The sequence below is a fragment of the Hoplias malabaricus genome, chromosome X1 (genome assembly GCF_029633855.1).
Source record: "Hoplias malabaricus isolate fHopMal1 chromosome X1, fHopMal1.hap1, whole genome shotgun sequence".
Classification (NCBI taxonomy): Eukaryota; Metazoa; Chordata; class Actinopteri; order Characiformes; family Erythrinidae; genus Hoplias; species Hoplias malabaricus.
In genome coordinates, this window is record NC_089818.1 from 8,000,962 (window position 1) to 8,017,677 (window position 16,716).

The 16,716-nt window shown below is 43.6% G+C and overlaps 1 protein-coding gene across 3 annotated transcripts in view; it reads right to left on the reverse strand.

Moving 5' to 3' along the window:
* Positions 1–3,066: 3,066 nt before the first annotated feature.
* ift80 (intraflagellar transport 80 homolog (Chlamydomonas)) overlaps positions 3,067–16,716 on the reverse strand; it is a 74,076-nt gene continuing 60,426 nt past the window's right edge. For all 3 annotated transcript variants that reach the window (XM_066652964.1, XM_066652963.1, XM_066652962.1), the window contains exons 14-20: positions 14,534–14,669; positions 13,967–14,114; positions 13,466–13,637; positions 7,500–7,589; positions 6,717–6,889; positions 6,514–6,637; positions 3,067–4,705 (exon numbers count right to left, since the gene is read on the reverse strand). In XM_066652964.1, the coding sequence (XP_066509061.1) occupies positions 4,598–4,705; positions 6,514–6,637; positions 6,717–6,889; positions 7,500–7,589; positions 13,466–13,637; positions 13,967–14,114; positions 14,534–14,669 (951 nt within the window). In that variant the 3' untranslated portion in view covers positions 3,067–4,597. The remainder of the gene's footprint in view (positions 4,706–6,513; positions 6,638–6,716; positions 6,890–7,499; positions 7,590–13,465; positions 13,638–13,966; positions 14,115–14,533; positions 14,670–16,716) is intronic.

Genomic DNA, 16,716 nt, shown 5'->3' on the forward strand with positions numbered 1-16,716 from the left:
ACTAAAAGGAGACAGGTCTTTCCCAAGAGGATTCCCTCCTCACTAACTGTTAGGGTCCCTCTCTCAAAAACAGAGGGCTCTCTAAAAGAGACGCCGCTCTGTAGCAGACGGAGGAAACTGTTATTTTCATTGCACAGATGGACTGCATAGTTAAGGAGAACGTTTCAGATGGTTCCGAGTTTTATCGTCATCACATATTTACGTGTAAAGGTTTTATGTAAAAATATCCCAAAGAATTACAACGTTCATCCAAATGTCTATCAATGCCTCTTTCATCTGAAAATATGGCGATTTAAAGGGAGCTTGTTGCCTTTGGAAGTAGCTCAAGTGTTTCTCTAAATGACACATGGACTGGGTTCCCACTGAATAATGTTGAAATCTTTTAAAAAATGGCCGGAATTCCCCTTGATGTCACCCACCTGCTGTAGTTCAGTCAACTGTAATTTCCAGGTCTCTGTATCACGTTGCTCTAGCACATTTTTGCAATGAATCATTCAAGAAAACAAGGAAGCAATGCACGATGCAACAGTAATGCATTACTCAGAAATACAGGGATCAGGTTACGAGACCTGTGGATGTTATCGAGTTTAAAATTGTCTTTGCGAATAAACGAGCCGATCCATATCAAACTTCCCAGTTTGTGCCCACACTGCAGTTATTTAATATGCCTTTCCCCGGCCAAACCAAACAAAAAGAGAGCTCGGATCAATGGGCATTACGACCCATTAGAGGACCTATTTCTGCCAGAGGTGGAACAGCTGATCCGAAGGCTGGAGACAGCCCTAAAAAGTGCTTTTAAAGGTGTTTTAAAATATCACTAACCCTGCGGATCAGAGAGACATCAGCTGCCAGGCTCGTGCTCACTTCACCATTACTCACAACTAAAAAAGACAATCCTCTTCTGCAACAAATCTTTTCAAAATCATGAGCTGTGACTTAAAACTCATTGCATTTACATGTCAGAGGGTCTTCTGTTGTATGGTAAATTGCAATTACATTACAACACACATACACCAGATAGCTCTGAAACGCCTGACCCGCTCTCACATCTAAAGACAAGAACTGATTTTGCAGAGACTGGGGCGTTATCGGAACATCAGGACGAGAAACAGACTGACCTGTTGAACAGCGGTCCTGACGACTTCACGCCATACGGTGCGACACTACTCTTGCAAAACTCTCATAAATTTATTCAGACATTAGAGATTTGTCTATGACCCTAACCCTTGCTTGTAAAGTCTTGTTGCATGGGTCCGGCATTAAATGACTCTATTTAATTTCATTTAAAGACCATACCATGACTAATTCTCCAGCCGGTCTTGGCTTTCTTGTTGATTCTGGTCTAATGCAGGTCTAAGTTTCTATGACACTGCACAGGCCTCAGGTTTAACGAGAGGCAAACACAAGAAGGTCTGAATATGTTTTATTTTAAGTGACATACCATGAGATTGTATAATAATTAATAATATGAATTAACATGATATGACCAGGGCGGAATGGTGGTGCAGCAGGTAGTGTTGCAGTTGGAAGCTCCAGGGTCCTGGAGGTTGTGGGTTTGATTCCTGCTCTGTGACTGTCTGTGAGGAGTGTGGTGTGTTCTCCCTGTGTCTGCGTGAGTTTCCTCCGGGTGACTGTCTGTGAGGAGTGTGGTGTGTTCTCCCTGTGTCTGCGTGGGTTTCCTCCGGGTGACTGTCTGTGAGGAGTGTGGTGTGTTCTCCCTGTGTCTGCGTGGGTTTCCTCCGGGTGACTGTCTGTGAGGAGTGTGGTGTGTTCTCCCTGTGTCTGCGTGGGTTTCCTCCGGGTGACTGTCTGTGAGGAGTGTGGTGTGTTCTCCCTGTGTCTGCGTGGGTTTCCTCCGGGTGACTGTCTGTGAGGAGTGGGTGTGTTCTCTCTGTGTCTGCGTGGGTTTCCTCTGGGTGCTCCGGTTTCCTCCCACAGTCCAAAAACACACGTTTGTAGGTGGATTGGCAACTGAAAAAGTGTCCATAGGTGTGAGTGTGTGCATGAATGTGTGAGTGTGTGTTGCCTTGTGAAGGACTGGCCCCCTCCAGGGTGTATTTCTGCCTCACGCCCAATGATTCCAGGTAGGCTCTGGACCCACTGCGACACTGAACTGGATAAGGGTTACAGATAATGAATGAATGATATGACCAGCCATTTGAAGACACAGCTTATCCAGCATTCTTCCTGGTACCCTCACATAAAACCTTTAAGTGCTATTTTAAGTGCACCCATTGTGTGGAAAGATGATTAACGGTGCTCATGCAGTTTGCATAATCCCTACAGACAATGGGAGGCTCTGGAGCTGCTGTACATGAGCTTAGGGACATCATGCCCAATGACATATGTTAGCCAGAGGGGTATAAAATCCACAGCATTAAGTTGTGGAGTAATGAAAATGTGTTCTCTTAGTGATAGGGCACTATTCAGTACCTTAAGAATGATTGTGATCCAGAACTAATCATCCAACATCCTCACTAAAGTTGTGGCTGAATGCAATCAGATCCTCACAGCAATGTTCCAAAATCTAGCATACCCACTTTCTCAGAAGAAGGTAATACTGCAACAAAGGAGGTGAAATACAGATTCAGAACAAACACTAACCCTGGTCATAAACAAATGTAAGCAGTAAGTGTACGCTAGACGCTAGCATAAAATACATCGGAAATCATGTTTAAATCATCTCTTGTATGTTCCGTCCACGCTTCGCAAAGCTGTTGAACATGATCAACAGAACAGTGGACGTTATTCAGACGATAACCCCCTCCGTCTCCCATTTCTCTGCTTAAGTAATCTCTAACGATTATCTCGGAAGTGACAGGGCTTGATGAAAGTGAGTCTGGAGCACAAGACCAACCACAAATGCTTCACTGTAATTCGATTGAAACGATGATCCTGAAGGAAGCCATTCGTTTTAGATGTCACAGATCATCTGAGGACTTGTCAGCAAAGCAACATCTTCATTCAGGATGTAGTAGGAGATGAACGAGACTTAAAGGAACAAAGCTTCAGTTTTATCAGTACAATGTAGCAAACATTTATGAAGTTTATTTATTTTTACACATTTTGTATAAAAGTATAATTCTCAGACGATGAAGAAAAAAGACACAATAAGTGTTTTGTTGTCACTGAGGAAACCAGTTTATGCTTCATAGAGTCCCCCACATGAGGGAGCCATTTTTAAAACTAGTTTAGTGCAGAAACAATAACAACAGAAGACAACACAGAGGGAAACAACTGATCACGATGCAACAAATGTAAAAATATAACTTACGTTTTTACGCTGGCTTCCAACAGAGAAAAACAGTTTTATGATGTAAATAATTATTTATTTTTTATCTTTTTGTTTTCCAAAACAAGGTTTTCCTCTGAAAATATGTAAAAAAAAAAAAAACTTGTTTCATTGTTTAGAGAGGAAGGGGCTCATAAACAATAAAATAAAAAAAACAAGGGCACATTTAACGTGAGAACAAAAGATGGAGAGAATGAGAGATGAAAGGAGGAGAAAAAGTGATGGAGAGAAGAGGATTTAAAGTGTGTGGAGATGGATTAGGTGCAATGGTGGGCTGGAGGGCTGACTTTGGGGCAGGCTGCAGGGCCAACACATTTCAAACAACCACGGCGAAGAGGAATTAAGGGACGCTGCTTCTGTTCGTTCACTCTCTTCACCACTGTAAACACAAGCTGATGTGTGTGTTTAGTTTATCGCTTTTACACACCATATGTTTTCCACTTTCTATAAATAAGGCTTTGGTTTACTTTAAATCGCTGTGTTCTGCAAAAATCTCACAAAAATAACATGTATAATGCACATTTGATCATTTACAAAAACAAAACAAAACAAAAACTAGGCGTGTGTCAGAAATGTATTAAACAAGTAGTGTATCCTGTACTAAGCCAAAGTCACAGACTGCACTTAATATTATTTCATTTAAGTTTTAAAGGAGAGGATAGTATTTTTTCATTAGATAAGGGTAGACATATGGTGTGTGTTATGTTTCTGTCCAGTCTTCCACTGTGGGAGCCCAACCCAGCGCTACTGGTCTGAACCTGTCAAGGAGTCTGCACTGAGAACAAATGAGGAACATTTCCAAATCATACAAAGAAGCTGCTGGTGTATTTAGAACAATAGACTGACCACCCCAGGACCCAGACCTCAAATGTTTGGTTAAATATATATTAAATATTAATTTTTCTTGACACTAATTAATGAATCACTGGACTTAATTGGTATTTTGACTAGTAATTAAATAAACAATAAGTGGACTCTGATTTTGCTCTGTAGTGTAATTTGGAATGTTTTTAAAAACTATTTTCCACCTCACCTTTAGCTGCTTCACTGGTTCTTTAGCTGCTTCGTTCTTTAACAAACTACAAGGGCCTTTATCGAAACTACACCCACGGATAGTAAACTACAGGTGGAGAAGACAGAGACCGTATGAGTGCCCCTTTTATATTTACATTCCCATGGTGAATGTATTTAGTGCAAGGCTGCTCTGAAGTAACCAGTTCAGTTGGGTTCCGTCTTCGGCAGCGTCCAGGTTCTCGTCCCAGATCAGGTGCTAGAGTCCTGGGATGGATTCTGGAAAGCGAATGTTCAGCGGCGAGCGATGCTGCTCCTGATGGACGGGTTGGCTGCGCGCTCTCTCTCTTTGGCTAACTCCATATCAATCTTGGCCTGGATTTTTTCCCAGTCCACCTCCACCTACACACACACACACACACACACACAATGCTTTAACACACTGGACCACAGCAGTGATCACTCTCAAATCAGAAGAATAACAATTGAAAGAGAACAGTTTCAGTCACATACTCTTCTTATTATTAAAGCATTATAATTTCCATTTCAATTCATACATGATATACTGGAGTGGCTGTATTTCTAGCTGAAAAGTCCCCCTAGTGGAGGAAGAGCTTCATAAGTACACTGCTGTAGTGCATCGTGGGCTTGTTTCATGCGCAACATGCTGGCTTTAACAAATATATTTACAAGCCCAGACATAAGCATATGGCTGCATTTACCATCTTTGACATCTCTACTGCTGTCTTTCAAGTTTCATCACCATGAGCTAGAACACATTATTATGAATATACATCGCTTTATTTCAATGTCAGTCAAGTTATTCATTCCTCCACATCTCAATATAAACAGGAATGTGAATAATAACTAAATATTATAACAACATCTGTCAGGTTCCACCATTTTCGGGAGACTTTAAGACATCTTCACAGGTATTTTTCTTATCCTTAACGTCCAAATATTCCCAAAAGCCTTCAGCGGATGCTAAGGATTAATTCCTCAAATATCTCCTGAATTATCAGTAACTTGTATTTAAAGGTAGAGTACGTGTGATGACATCATTCATACAAAAGAACTGTGTTAATATTCATTCATTCATTATCTGTAAGCGCTTATCCAATTCAGGGTCGCGGTGAGTTCGGAGCCTACTTGGAATCATTGGGCGCAAGGCGGGAATACACCCTGAAGGGGGCGCCAGTCTTTCACAGGGAGACACACACACACACACTTTCACTCACACCTACGGACACTTTTGAGTCGCTAACCCACCTACCAACATGTGTTTTTGGACTGTGGGAGGAAACCGGAGCACCCAGAGGAAACCCACACAGACACAGGGAGAACACACCACACTCCTCACAGACAGTCACCCGGAGGAAACCCACGCAGACACAGGGAGAACACACCACACTCCTCACAGACAGTCACCCGGAGGAAACCCACGCAGACACAGGGAGAACACACCACACTCCTCACAGACAGTCACCCGGAGGAAACCCACGCGGACACGGGGAGAACACACCAACTCCTCCCAGACAGTCACCCGGAGGAAACCCACACAGACACAGAGAGAACACACCACACTCCTCACAGACAGTCACCCGGAGGAAACCCACGCGGACACAGGGAGAACACACCACACTCCTCACAGACAGTCACCCAGAGGAAACCCACGCAGACACAGGGAGAACACACCACACTCCTCACAGACAGTCACCCGGAGGAAACCCACGCAGACACAGGGAGAATACACCACACTCCTAACAGACAGTCACCCGGAGGAAACCCACGCGGACACAGGGAGAACACACCACACTCCTCACAGACAGTCACCCGGAGGAAACCCACGCGGACACAGGGAGAACACACCAACTCCTCCCAGACAGTCACCCGGAGGAAACCCACACAGACACAGAGAGAACACACCACACTCCTAACAGACAGTCACCCGAAGGAACCCACGCAGACACAGGGAGAACACACCACACTCCTCACAGACAGTCACCCAGAGGAAACCCACGCAGACACAGGGAGAACACACCACACTCCTCACAGACAGTCACCCGGAGCGGGAATCGAACCCACAACCTCCAGGCCCCTGGAGCTGTGTGATTGCGACACTAACCTGTGACACTAACTAACATAACTGTTAATATGTAAATGTGTAATAAATAAATAAATAAAAATAACAAGGTTTATAACTCAATTACCCCTTCGGAGTACTGTAGGAACCTTTTGTTGCTCTCATTCTTGCCAAACTCTTTCAGAAACTTCTGTCTGTGTGCAAGCACGGTGTCCACATGGGTTTTGTGCTTCACTGCCAGCTCCAGAGCTCTGAGGAGACAGCAGTGTGAGCCAGGAATAGGTGTTTTACACACACATACACACACAAACAACACAAACACACACACACCTGTCCCAGTTGTAGAGGTTAATGTGGATCTGTATGGCCTGGTATACGAGGCCTGCCTGTAGTAGTGTGGCTTCAGCTTCTTGCACATGTCCACTGAATAGCAGCATGTGGGCCAGAGAGGATTCTTTAGAGGGCAAATCCTTTATGAAGTTGATGTATTGCACTTTATCCACCTGCAGAAAAAGAAAGATGACAATACATACAAAATGCAGTAGCACGGATCCAAACGCAAAAAATAAAGAGCTCGCATCACTCCCGTTTTGAAAGAACTGCACTAGATGTCTTTGTCTTTCAGAAAAGCGATTTTACCTCTTTTTAAAACTCTATACGACCTTGTGGCTCTTGCACTTCCTGAATGTGCTCCAGCGTGCAATCTTACATCTGTAGATTCTGGCCTTCTGCAAATGCTTCCAGTAAAATACAGTGAAAGTGGATAGGCCATTTTCTGCTATTATGATTCCAGACTGTGGAACTAAGTTCCACATTTAATTGGACATTGATTGTTTTCTAAATGTTTTAAACCATTAAATTTAGCTCCGAATGTAATATTCCACCTCTTCTTATTTAACTCCAATCTGTCATTACATCTGTCTTTTGTAATCCCTGTTTTTCTGTAAAGTACTATTGCAATATAATTTAATTTCTTTTCCTCCACAAGTGCATCAGGAGCACACAGCCCATCAAATCTCTCAGCCCAGAAGATGAATAAAATCTTTCCGAACACAAAATGAACAAAGTAGCCGTCCTGCCGAACAGAGGGCAGCGTTAGAAGATAAAGGGTACCTCTCCGATGGCTGCATAGGAAATCTCCGCTGTGGTCAGCTCCCTGTTAGCCATGGCCATTCCAGCCAGACACGCCCACAGAGTCTGGTCCTGTACCAGATGCAAACAGGACACGTCAAAGCACTGTTCAGACCACATTCACATGTATATCCCCAAAATACCGTATAAATCATTGCTTTTATTCATGTCTTTAAATTAAATATTTGGAAAACTACAAGGTATTAATGGAAAAAAAAATACATTTATCCGTGTAACATGATTGTGCCCCTAGTGGGAATCAGTGAGAATTTTTATTTTGGGTTCTTGTGACTAATAAAAGCATCATAATTTATCTTTAATTCATCAAAAGCCTTGCTATTTTCAAGAACTGAACGTAATTGTTGGCTTTTTCCAAACTATGTCTGCTTTCTAGCATTGAACTTTCCATTGTTTTTATTTATAACTTCATATCATTTAGAATTTTACACCAAAGCAGCCTCTGCTCTTCTGTGAAGGTCTGTCACCAGAAAGCTTCAAAACTGCGGTGAAGATTTAAATGAAAATAGCCACAAGAGCATTAGTGAGGTTGGGTATGGATGTTGGTTTAGTTCTGGATCACAAACACCACTCCAGCTCATCAGGGAGTGATGCTCAGTACTGATTGAAGCTCAGTCTCTCAAGAGGACACTGTTTGATGCTCCATTCCTCCACAGCCCTCTTGCAGACCACTGGAATTGGGTAAGTGATCTCAGGGTGATGAGTGGCTGCTCGTCTGAGTGCGTTTTACAGATGATTATAAGAAGGGGTAACAATGTATCTCTCAAAGGGCAGTGTGTGCTGTAATGTCTTTAGAGACTAAGTTCTTTATTATGGAGGGAATGGGTGGCGATGAGGCCAAGCCTCCAGTGGAAAGTCTGCATCACGTTTCTTGTTTAGTTTACATTCCTCCTCATGCAACAATAACAAAGAAAGCGTGTTTGTGTGTCCAGAAAGCGTATAGAAAAGCCGTAGCCATAGTGGACGTTCATTCTCTTTGTAAATAAACTCCCAGGGCTGATGCGCAGCATCTTTAAGCTGTGTATATTAGTGGTTAGGTTCCGTGAAAAAGAAGAGGCCAGTGTTTGGGGACTAGATTGGTGGGGGAGTTAACAGTGGGTGTAAAGAGGTCCCTGGTGGCAGGGCAGTGAGCTGTTTGTTTCTGAAGCAGGACGTCCCATCGTGAGAGTGTTTGTAATAAGGACAGGGGGGTCATTAGTGTGGCGTCTCCGCGGGGACAGGGGTCTCATTAGTGCATAGGTCCTGTCCCTAAATGAGCCTTGTTAGCGTAGCGTTGTAGAATATACAGATAAGTCACCAGGAAACAGAGAGAGAGAGAGAGAGAGGGAGAGAGAGTGAATGAGGCAGAGAGGGAGAGAGAGAGAATGAATGAGACAGACAGAGGGAGAGGGAGAGTGAGAGAGAGAGAGAGAGAGAGAGAGAAAAGGGGGGGCAGTGAGACAGAGACAGAAAGTCAGAGGGACAGAGAGAGAGAGAGAGAGAGAGAGAGAGAGAGAGAGAGAGAGAAAAGGGGGGCAGTGAGACAGACAGAGAGGGAGAGTGAGAGAGAGAGAATGAATGAGATAGACAGAGGGAGAGGGGGAGAGAGAGAGAGAGAAAGAGAGAGAAAAAAGGGGGGGCAGTGAGACAGAGACATAGAAAGTCAGAGGGACAGAGAGAGAGAGAGAGAGAGAGAGAGAAAAGGGGGGCAGTGAGACAGACAGAGAGGGAGAGTGAGAGAGAGAGAATGAATGAGATAGACAGAGGGAGAGGGGGAGAGAGAGAGAGAGAGAGAGAGAAAAAAAAGGGGGGGCAGTGAGACCGAGACATAGAAAGTCAGAGGGACAGAGAGAGAGAGAGAAAAGGGGGGGCAGTGAGACAGAGAGAGAGAGAGAGAGAAAGAGACAGAGAGAGAAAAGGGGGGGCAGTGAGACACACACACACACAGAGAGAGAGAGAGAGAGAGAGAGAGAGAGAGAGAGAGACAGCAAAGGAAATCAGTGCAAGAACAGGATGTCTGGCCAAAAGACCGTTGTTGTCTGAGACATCTCCCTGCCATTAAACCAAAAGCATGTAAACATGCACGAATAAGAGCACAACTGATATATAACTTAACTGATAAGTTATTAAGGTTATTATGGGTATTTAGGTTAAATGTTATTACTGCTATAACTGGTATCACCAAAAACCTGCCCATACGTCACAGGTGGCTTGTTTTCTGTCTCAATGGAAACACTTCTCTAACATTAACTTTCATACCATACCATAATATACCATATACATTATCTGTATCATGGGTAGAATGGTTGTAAATCATCGTAAAGTATATTGACGTTATATTTTGCAGTTTGACGTATTGACCATAATATCTGGAATATACAAACTACTGGAGTTAAAATAATGACCGTATAAAACTAAACTGGTCGGCAAAATGTTTAAAGTCACTGTAGTGGCTTTTTTTATTATTAATTTTTTTTTGGCCAGGGACTAGCACACACACACACACACACACACACACACACACACACACACACACACACACACACACACACACACACACACACACCCTGGTTTGACAACTCAGCCATAACCAAAAGCTCATTCTTTTCCCTCACCCAGGACCCAGACCACATCACTTTCTATAATCACACTACAAAGCCTTCACCCACTCAGTGCAACAAAGAAAAACAGCACAGTCACTAAGAAAAACATTCTTACGCCACTCCTCGGCCGTATGTGGGCCTGTCGCAGCTTTTAACACACTTCAATCTAATCTGCGAGAATAACCACCGCCGGAGCCATTAATCAGCGCTAAGTCACCACCTCGTGGCACACGTCGCAGTGGTTCCAGCTGCCGGCCCCACGCAATTAAAGACGGTCACTCTTGACCACTGTTTTGAGTTTGGGTTAACTTTTACCCTGCTTCCTAAACAGCAGGAAGCCCTCCTCCGCTGTGCTCACTCCCACTCCGGGAAAAGCCACCCTGCTGCAGGATTTACCAGAAATACACATACCCCCCAGCATCCCGTTTACTGGTCACCTCCCCAAAACCTCCCTCATCTGCAACCGACACCCAGGACCCAACAGAGTCCTCTTGGGGTCTGTGGTTAAAGCATCATAAAGCTGAAAGACAGCAAAGTCCGCGACTCTGTGCATTAAGAGCAGGGCGGAGGTTGGGCGAATACGGTAAATGGTGTCACGCAAGCTAATTAGAAACAAATTCAAAAACCGCTGGCACCACCTCATAAACTCCCTCTGCAGTGCCACCAGGAGAACCGGTCCAGCTCAGACACTTGAAGAGCACCCGTTAAAATAGCACAAACATCACCAGCGACAAAAGCCATGACAAACCATCCCAGCAACCAACAACGTCATCAGAGACACACACATACAGCGGTGGGTATTTTAAAAGCAGGCATACTGATGAGTATAAGCTACTAAATCAATCTGAAGCAAACCATTTAAATAAGTTTTACTACAGATTGCCCTTGTAATTTGTCATTTATTACAGCTTAACTCTCTGAGCTTTATTTAGATTTATAGCAGAGCAGAAAAAAAGAAACAGAACGAGAGGAAAAAACAGCAGAAGTGGGAACTAAACTCAAGACAGAGTAAAGATAGGATTTAATCAGTGGGGTTAATCTGAGAGGTTAATCAGAGCAGGGCGGTGCAGGGGGAGAGGGAGAGAGAGAGAGAGAGAGAGAGAGACAAAACAGAGAGAGAGAGAGAGAGAGAGAGAGAAAAGGGGGCGATGAAAGAGAGACATAGAAAGACACACAGAGAGAGAGACAGATAGAGAGAAAAAGGGGGTGATTAGAGAGAGAGAGAGAGAGAAAGAGAGAGAGAGAGAGAGACAGAGACAGATAGAGAGAAAAGGGGGGGCGATGAAAGAGACAGACAGAAAAACAGAGAGAGAGAGAGAGAGAGAAAAGGGGGGGGCAATGAGAGAAAGACAGAGGGACAGAGAGAGAGAGAGAGAGAAAGGGGGGGCAATGAGAGAAAGACAGAGGGACAGAGAGAGAGACAGATAGAGAGAAAAGGGGGGGCGATGAAAGAGAGAGACATAGAAAGACAGAGAGAGAGAGAGAGAGAGAGAGAGTGACAGAGGGACAGAGAGAGAGAGAGAGAGAGAGAGTGACAGAGGGACAGAGAGAGAGAGAGAGAGAGAGAGAGAGTGAAGGGGTGTGTGTGAGAGAGAGAGACAGAAAGACAGAGGGACAGAGAGAGAGAGAGAGAGTTAGTTCATAATGTGGTTTGACTCACTAATATGAAATGAATGATTTATTAAAGAGACTGAAGGAAACACAACGAAACCACCGATGGCACAAATACATAGAATAAAATAAAGAATGTGTGTTGAACATCACAGAGAAAAAAACAAGCCTCCCGTTGATTTTATAATTCATTTTAATTTTGTTTTATTTGTTTGTCTTTCATCCAATTTCTACTCACTAGCTGGGTGTCCCTTTAAAAAACACACATTGTTAGCCCAAGTCTGCCATAAGCACAATGAGCAATGGCCAGAAAGATCCAAATAGGATTTCAATGGTGAGTTTCAAGCTCCTGATGTAGTGGGTCATTTCACGTGTAAATGAGAATGTAAATATCATTAGATATGATTAAATAAAGCAAACAGTTTTGAAAAATCAACTTGTATAAGTTACTGGGGTTTAGTAAGTTAGGCTCAAAGTCATACCACACAGTGAAGAGCCTGCAACAATAAACAAAACAACAAACAAATACATAAAACTATATATAATATTTAGCCAACAGGAAGGTCCATTCATCTGATTCCCACATGCTTCCTATGATTCATTCTCTCTCTGTCTCTCTCAAACAAACAAACACACACACACACACACACACACACACACACACACACACACTCTCTCTCTCTCTCTCTCTCTCTTTAAAAATCACTAGAATGAATTCAAACACTGTGTATTGACACTCTGTGAATTAGCAGTTAGTAATTAGTGTGTTAGCAAAACTGTTTCCCAAATTCTTATCAGGAAAATACTCAAAAACCTCAAGTAAAAGCACCAAAACGTAGTCTATTACACTTTGAAAAATCAAATGTCTTCCTCCTAAACTCTTCCCACAAACCTTTTTTAAAAACACATCTTACTTTTCTTATTACTCTGTGACTTTTCAGTGTTATCTTGTATCCACTCTAATATTATAAAGTGGTTTACAGGCAAACTCACATTTAAGGCCAAGATAAATACTTTTAAACAGTCGTCATTTCTGCCCAAGTTTTCAGCACAGTTCTGTACGTATACGTGGATGCTTATCCCAGAGTAAGGTCTAAATTACGTGGGACTTTCCCAGGCTCGGGAAAAGCCCAGCCATGTGGCCTTCGGAGCTGCTGTCCAGTGTCTGGCCTGTCTCCCTTTACAGCTCCCAATGTGCAAGCAATTTAGCCCCAACTAATGACACAATTAATTGTAAATCATTAGCCCTGGGCCATGCTAAAACAGACCCTCCCGGTCTCTAATGTACCCCAATGTTTCGCCATGTCACATCACTCTCTCTGTAACTACTGTACACTCAGGGAATGCTGACCATTCACGACTTTCCCACCACAAGAACAGGACGGAACTGTTTTGCTGCAGCCCATGGTGATTCATCAGCCCATAGCCGTTATTTTCTAACATGACTGCAGCTATATATATATATATATATATATATTTGTGTGTGTGTAGGTTAACTTTAACATAAGCAAATGCCCACACCAAGTGTGGTGGCAGGACACTGCCTCCTAACACTGTCAAGGCTTCCATTTAAAAAGATATCACACTTTCTTTTACATTTGCTAACATTCAAACTGAACGACAACACATCCCCTCTGAGATACATGTAATTATACATGAGAAATGGTCAAAAACTACACAAGAAACTACACTGCTAGTGCTAATCTAATGTACTGATTTGACCGAAGGCTGATGTACCTTAGCGAATCGGCAGAGGCGGAGAGCATCCTCCCAGCGGGCGGTGTTTGTGTATTCATGCAGCAGGGTGGGGTAGGGAGACACGCTGCTGTAAACCAGAGAGCCGTCAGCCTTCCTCACACTCACCTGGGAGCCCACGTAGTTCAGGATGTGTGGCGTGCGGCTGAACTCACTGCAGACAAGTCCGTGCAATTGCATGAGAACTGAGACCTGGAGCTGTTTTGTCCAATTACTAAAAGCTGTGGCCTTAAGGTAATCATTTATTTTATTAAACTAACTTACAACAGAATTCTTATTTATGTTGGTAGATTGTCTGTGTGTACAAGGCCTTCAGTCCTGCTCCTGAAATCCTGACTAATGGGAGAGCACACTTGGCTTTATCTACCTGGATACTGAGGAACTAAATTCTGACAGGGCATTTCCTCTTCTACCAGAAACTGTCTCATATAGAGGTACATTAATAACGTAGGATTTATCAAAGACAACACGACTGCATTTTACCTGCCGTCCTTGGTGAAGAGTGTCTTTGGGAGCAAGTCCTTGTCTACGAACACAGCACTGGGGTAGTACCATACAGCAAACTGTGTGTCTTGAATTCCACACAGGATGTTGGCTGAATCATTCCAAGCCATGGTAAGAACCATGGTGCCTGAAAAAGAAGGAGAAAATAGGGAGAGAGAGAGAGATTGAAAGAGAAAGCAGAGTGCATTAACAATAAGTAATGCTGACTCAAGACCTTTCACCACATTATGGATATCAAACACAATTACAACGTATGGAAATCAATGGGCGCACCAAGTCTTCTCTGAGAATAATGTACGATCTGATAATAACATATAAGCATTTATAAACCACTGCTTAGTAAACGTTTGTGGTTGCTGCCATTGACAAAGTCAATGCATATGTTTTACAAAAACAAACACTGAACAATAAGTCACATCAACAAAGCACAACAGAAGGGAACATTTACAGTTTTCAACACTCACAGTGGCTACTTTTACAATTCCACCCTTTGTAGCAAACGAAAAAACCATAAAATCGTTAAACTTATTCCTGTTTTATTCTCACCGATCTTGTGCATGCTGTGCCCCCTGCCCAGACTGCGCACTGAGGTCAGGTAGAGGTCACGGTTCTTGTCGATCAAAGCGATCTTCCTGTTGCTGGAGGGCCCACACTGGTCAAGAGCAATCTCCATCACCTCCATCTGAGAGACGGAGAGAAAGAGGCAAAGAGAGAGCAGTCTATTAGAGATGATTACAATACGGGACACAGTATGAGGTTTGTGTGTGTGTGTGTGTGTGTGTGTGTGTGTGTGTGTGTGTGTGTGTGTGATGATTAAGAAATGCAGTCAGCCCCATGTTGACTCATGGGATATAAGCCACTTTTTTCTTGTCAGCATTTAACAGGACCTCAATAGACTCAAATTTGTAATAGCGCATTTCCTGCAACAGGGATATGATTTCATAATATTAAAGAACAGTAATGACAACAAAAATGGTAGTAATAATAACAACAAGAAAATTAATATGATGTTCTTACATTACCCTACGATATCAACAACAAAAATCATTTAAATACATATTATAAAAGCAATTTTATTCATTCATTCATTATCTGTAACCCTTGTCCAGTTCAGGGTCGCGGTGGGTCCAGAGCCTACCTGGAATCATTGGGCGCAAGGCGGGAATACACCCTGGAGGGGGCGCCAGTTCTTTACAGGGCAACACACACTTACACATTCACTCACACACTCACACCTACTGACACTTTTTAGTCGCCAATCCACCTACAAACGAAGGAAACCCACGCAGACACAGGGAGAACACACCACACTCCTCACAGACAATCACCCGAAGGAAACCCACGCAGACACAGGGAGAACACACCACACTCCTCACAGACAATCACCCGAAGGAAATCCATGCAGACACAGGGAGAACACACCACACTCCTCACAGACAATCACCTGAAGGAAACCCACGCAGACACAGGGAGAACACACCACACTCCTCACAGACAGTCACCCGGAGGAAACCCACGCAGACACAGGGAGAACACACCACACTCCTCACAGACAGTCACCCGGAGGAAACCCACGCAGACACAGGGAGAACACACCACACTTCTCACAGACAGTCACCCAGAGGAAACCCACGTAGACACAGGGAGAACACACCACACTCCTCACAGACAGTCACCCGGAGGAAACCCACGCAGACACAGGGAGAACACACCACACTCCTCACAGACAGTCACCCAGAGGAAACCCACGCAGACACAGGGAAAACACACCACACTCCTCACAGACAGTCACCCGGAGGAAACCCACGCAGACACAGGGAGAACACAACACACTCCTCACAGACAGTCACCCGGAGGAAACCCACGCAGACACAGGGAAAACACAACACACTCCTGTGGAGCTGTGTGACTGCGACACTACCTGCTGCACCACCATGCTGCCAAAAGCAATTTTAATATTTCTTAAGTCTCTTTTACTGGACCCAGTTCTCAGCTAAAACGATGCCCTGTTGTTTACCTAAGTATACAGGTAGAATTTATTTTGGTGAACATAGTATAGTGATTCCCATAAAGAATTTAACCAAATTGAGTATAATGATAATTATAGAAAAATAACCCTAACCCTAACTTCAGACTCAAGTGTTTTCCTACTATACGCCAGATCCATAAAGAATTGGTCCCATAAATAAAGATTTACAGAGCGTTGGGATCATAACAGGTGTTTAAGTGAACATAGGCAGTACGGCTGGAATGGAAAGATGAAGCACTCTGATTGCAGTCGTATTTTAGCAGTGACAACTCGGTGAATTTAGTGTCTTTTGTAGCCATGGCAGACTTAGGAACTGAGACCTTGGCCACGAGTGTGTGTGATGATATGCATGGGTGTGGGTGTGTGTGCGTGTCTGCGACAGTGTGTGAAATGGACACCGCGCACAAAGCCGAGCCGTCACGAACCACTTACTGAGCGATTTTACACACTGCTCCAAAGTGCTGCACTGCAGTTAATCCTTAAATTAGTTCAGGGATAGGACTCCATTTATGCATTCCTAATGGCACATTCCTGCAGAAGGAGGCAAGGTGGAGAAGGCCGCATAGGGTTAAACGCTTAGTGTCATTCTCAGACAGCTTTAAACAGCCGCCTCTCTCGCCAGAGTCAGTTTTAGAGCCTGGATGGCCTTTGTTTTACAGTCGATGCTAATGGAAAGAATCGAACATGGAGAATAATGAGG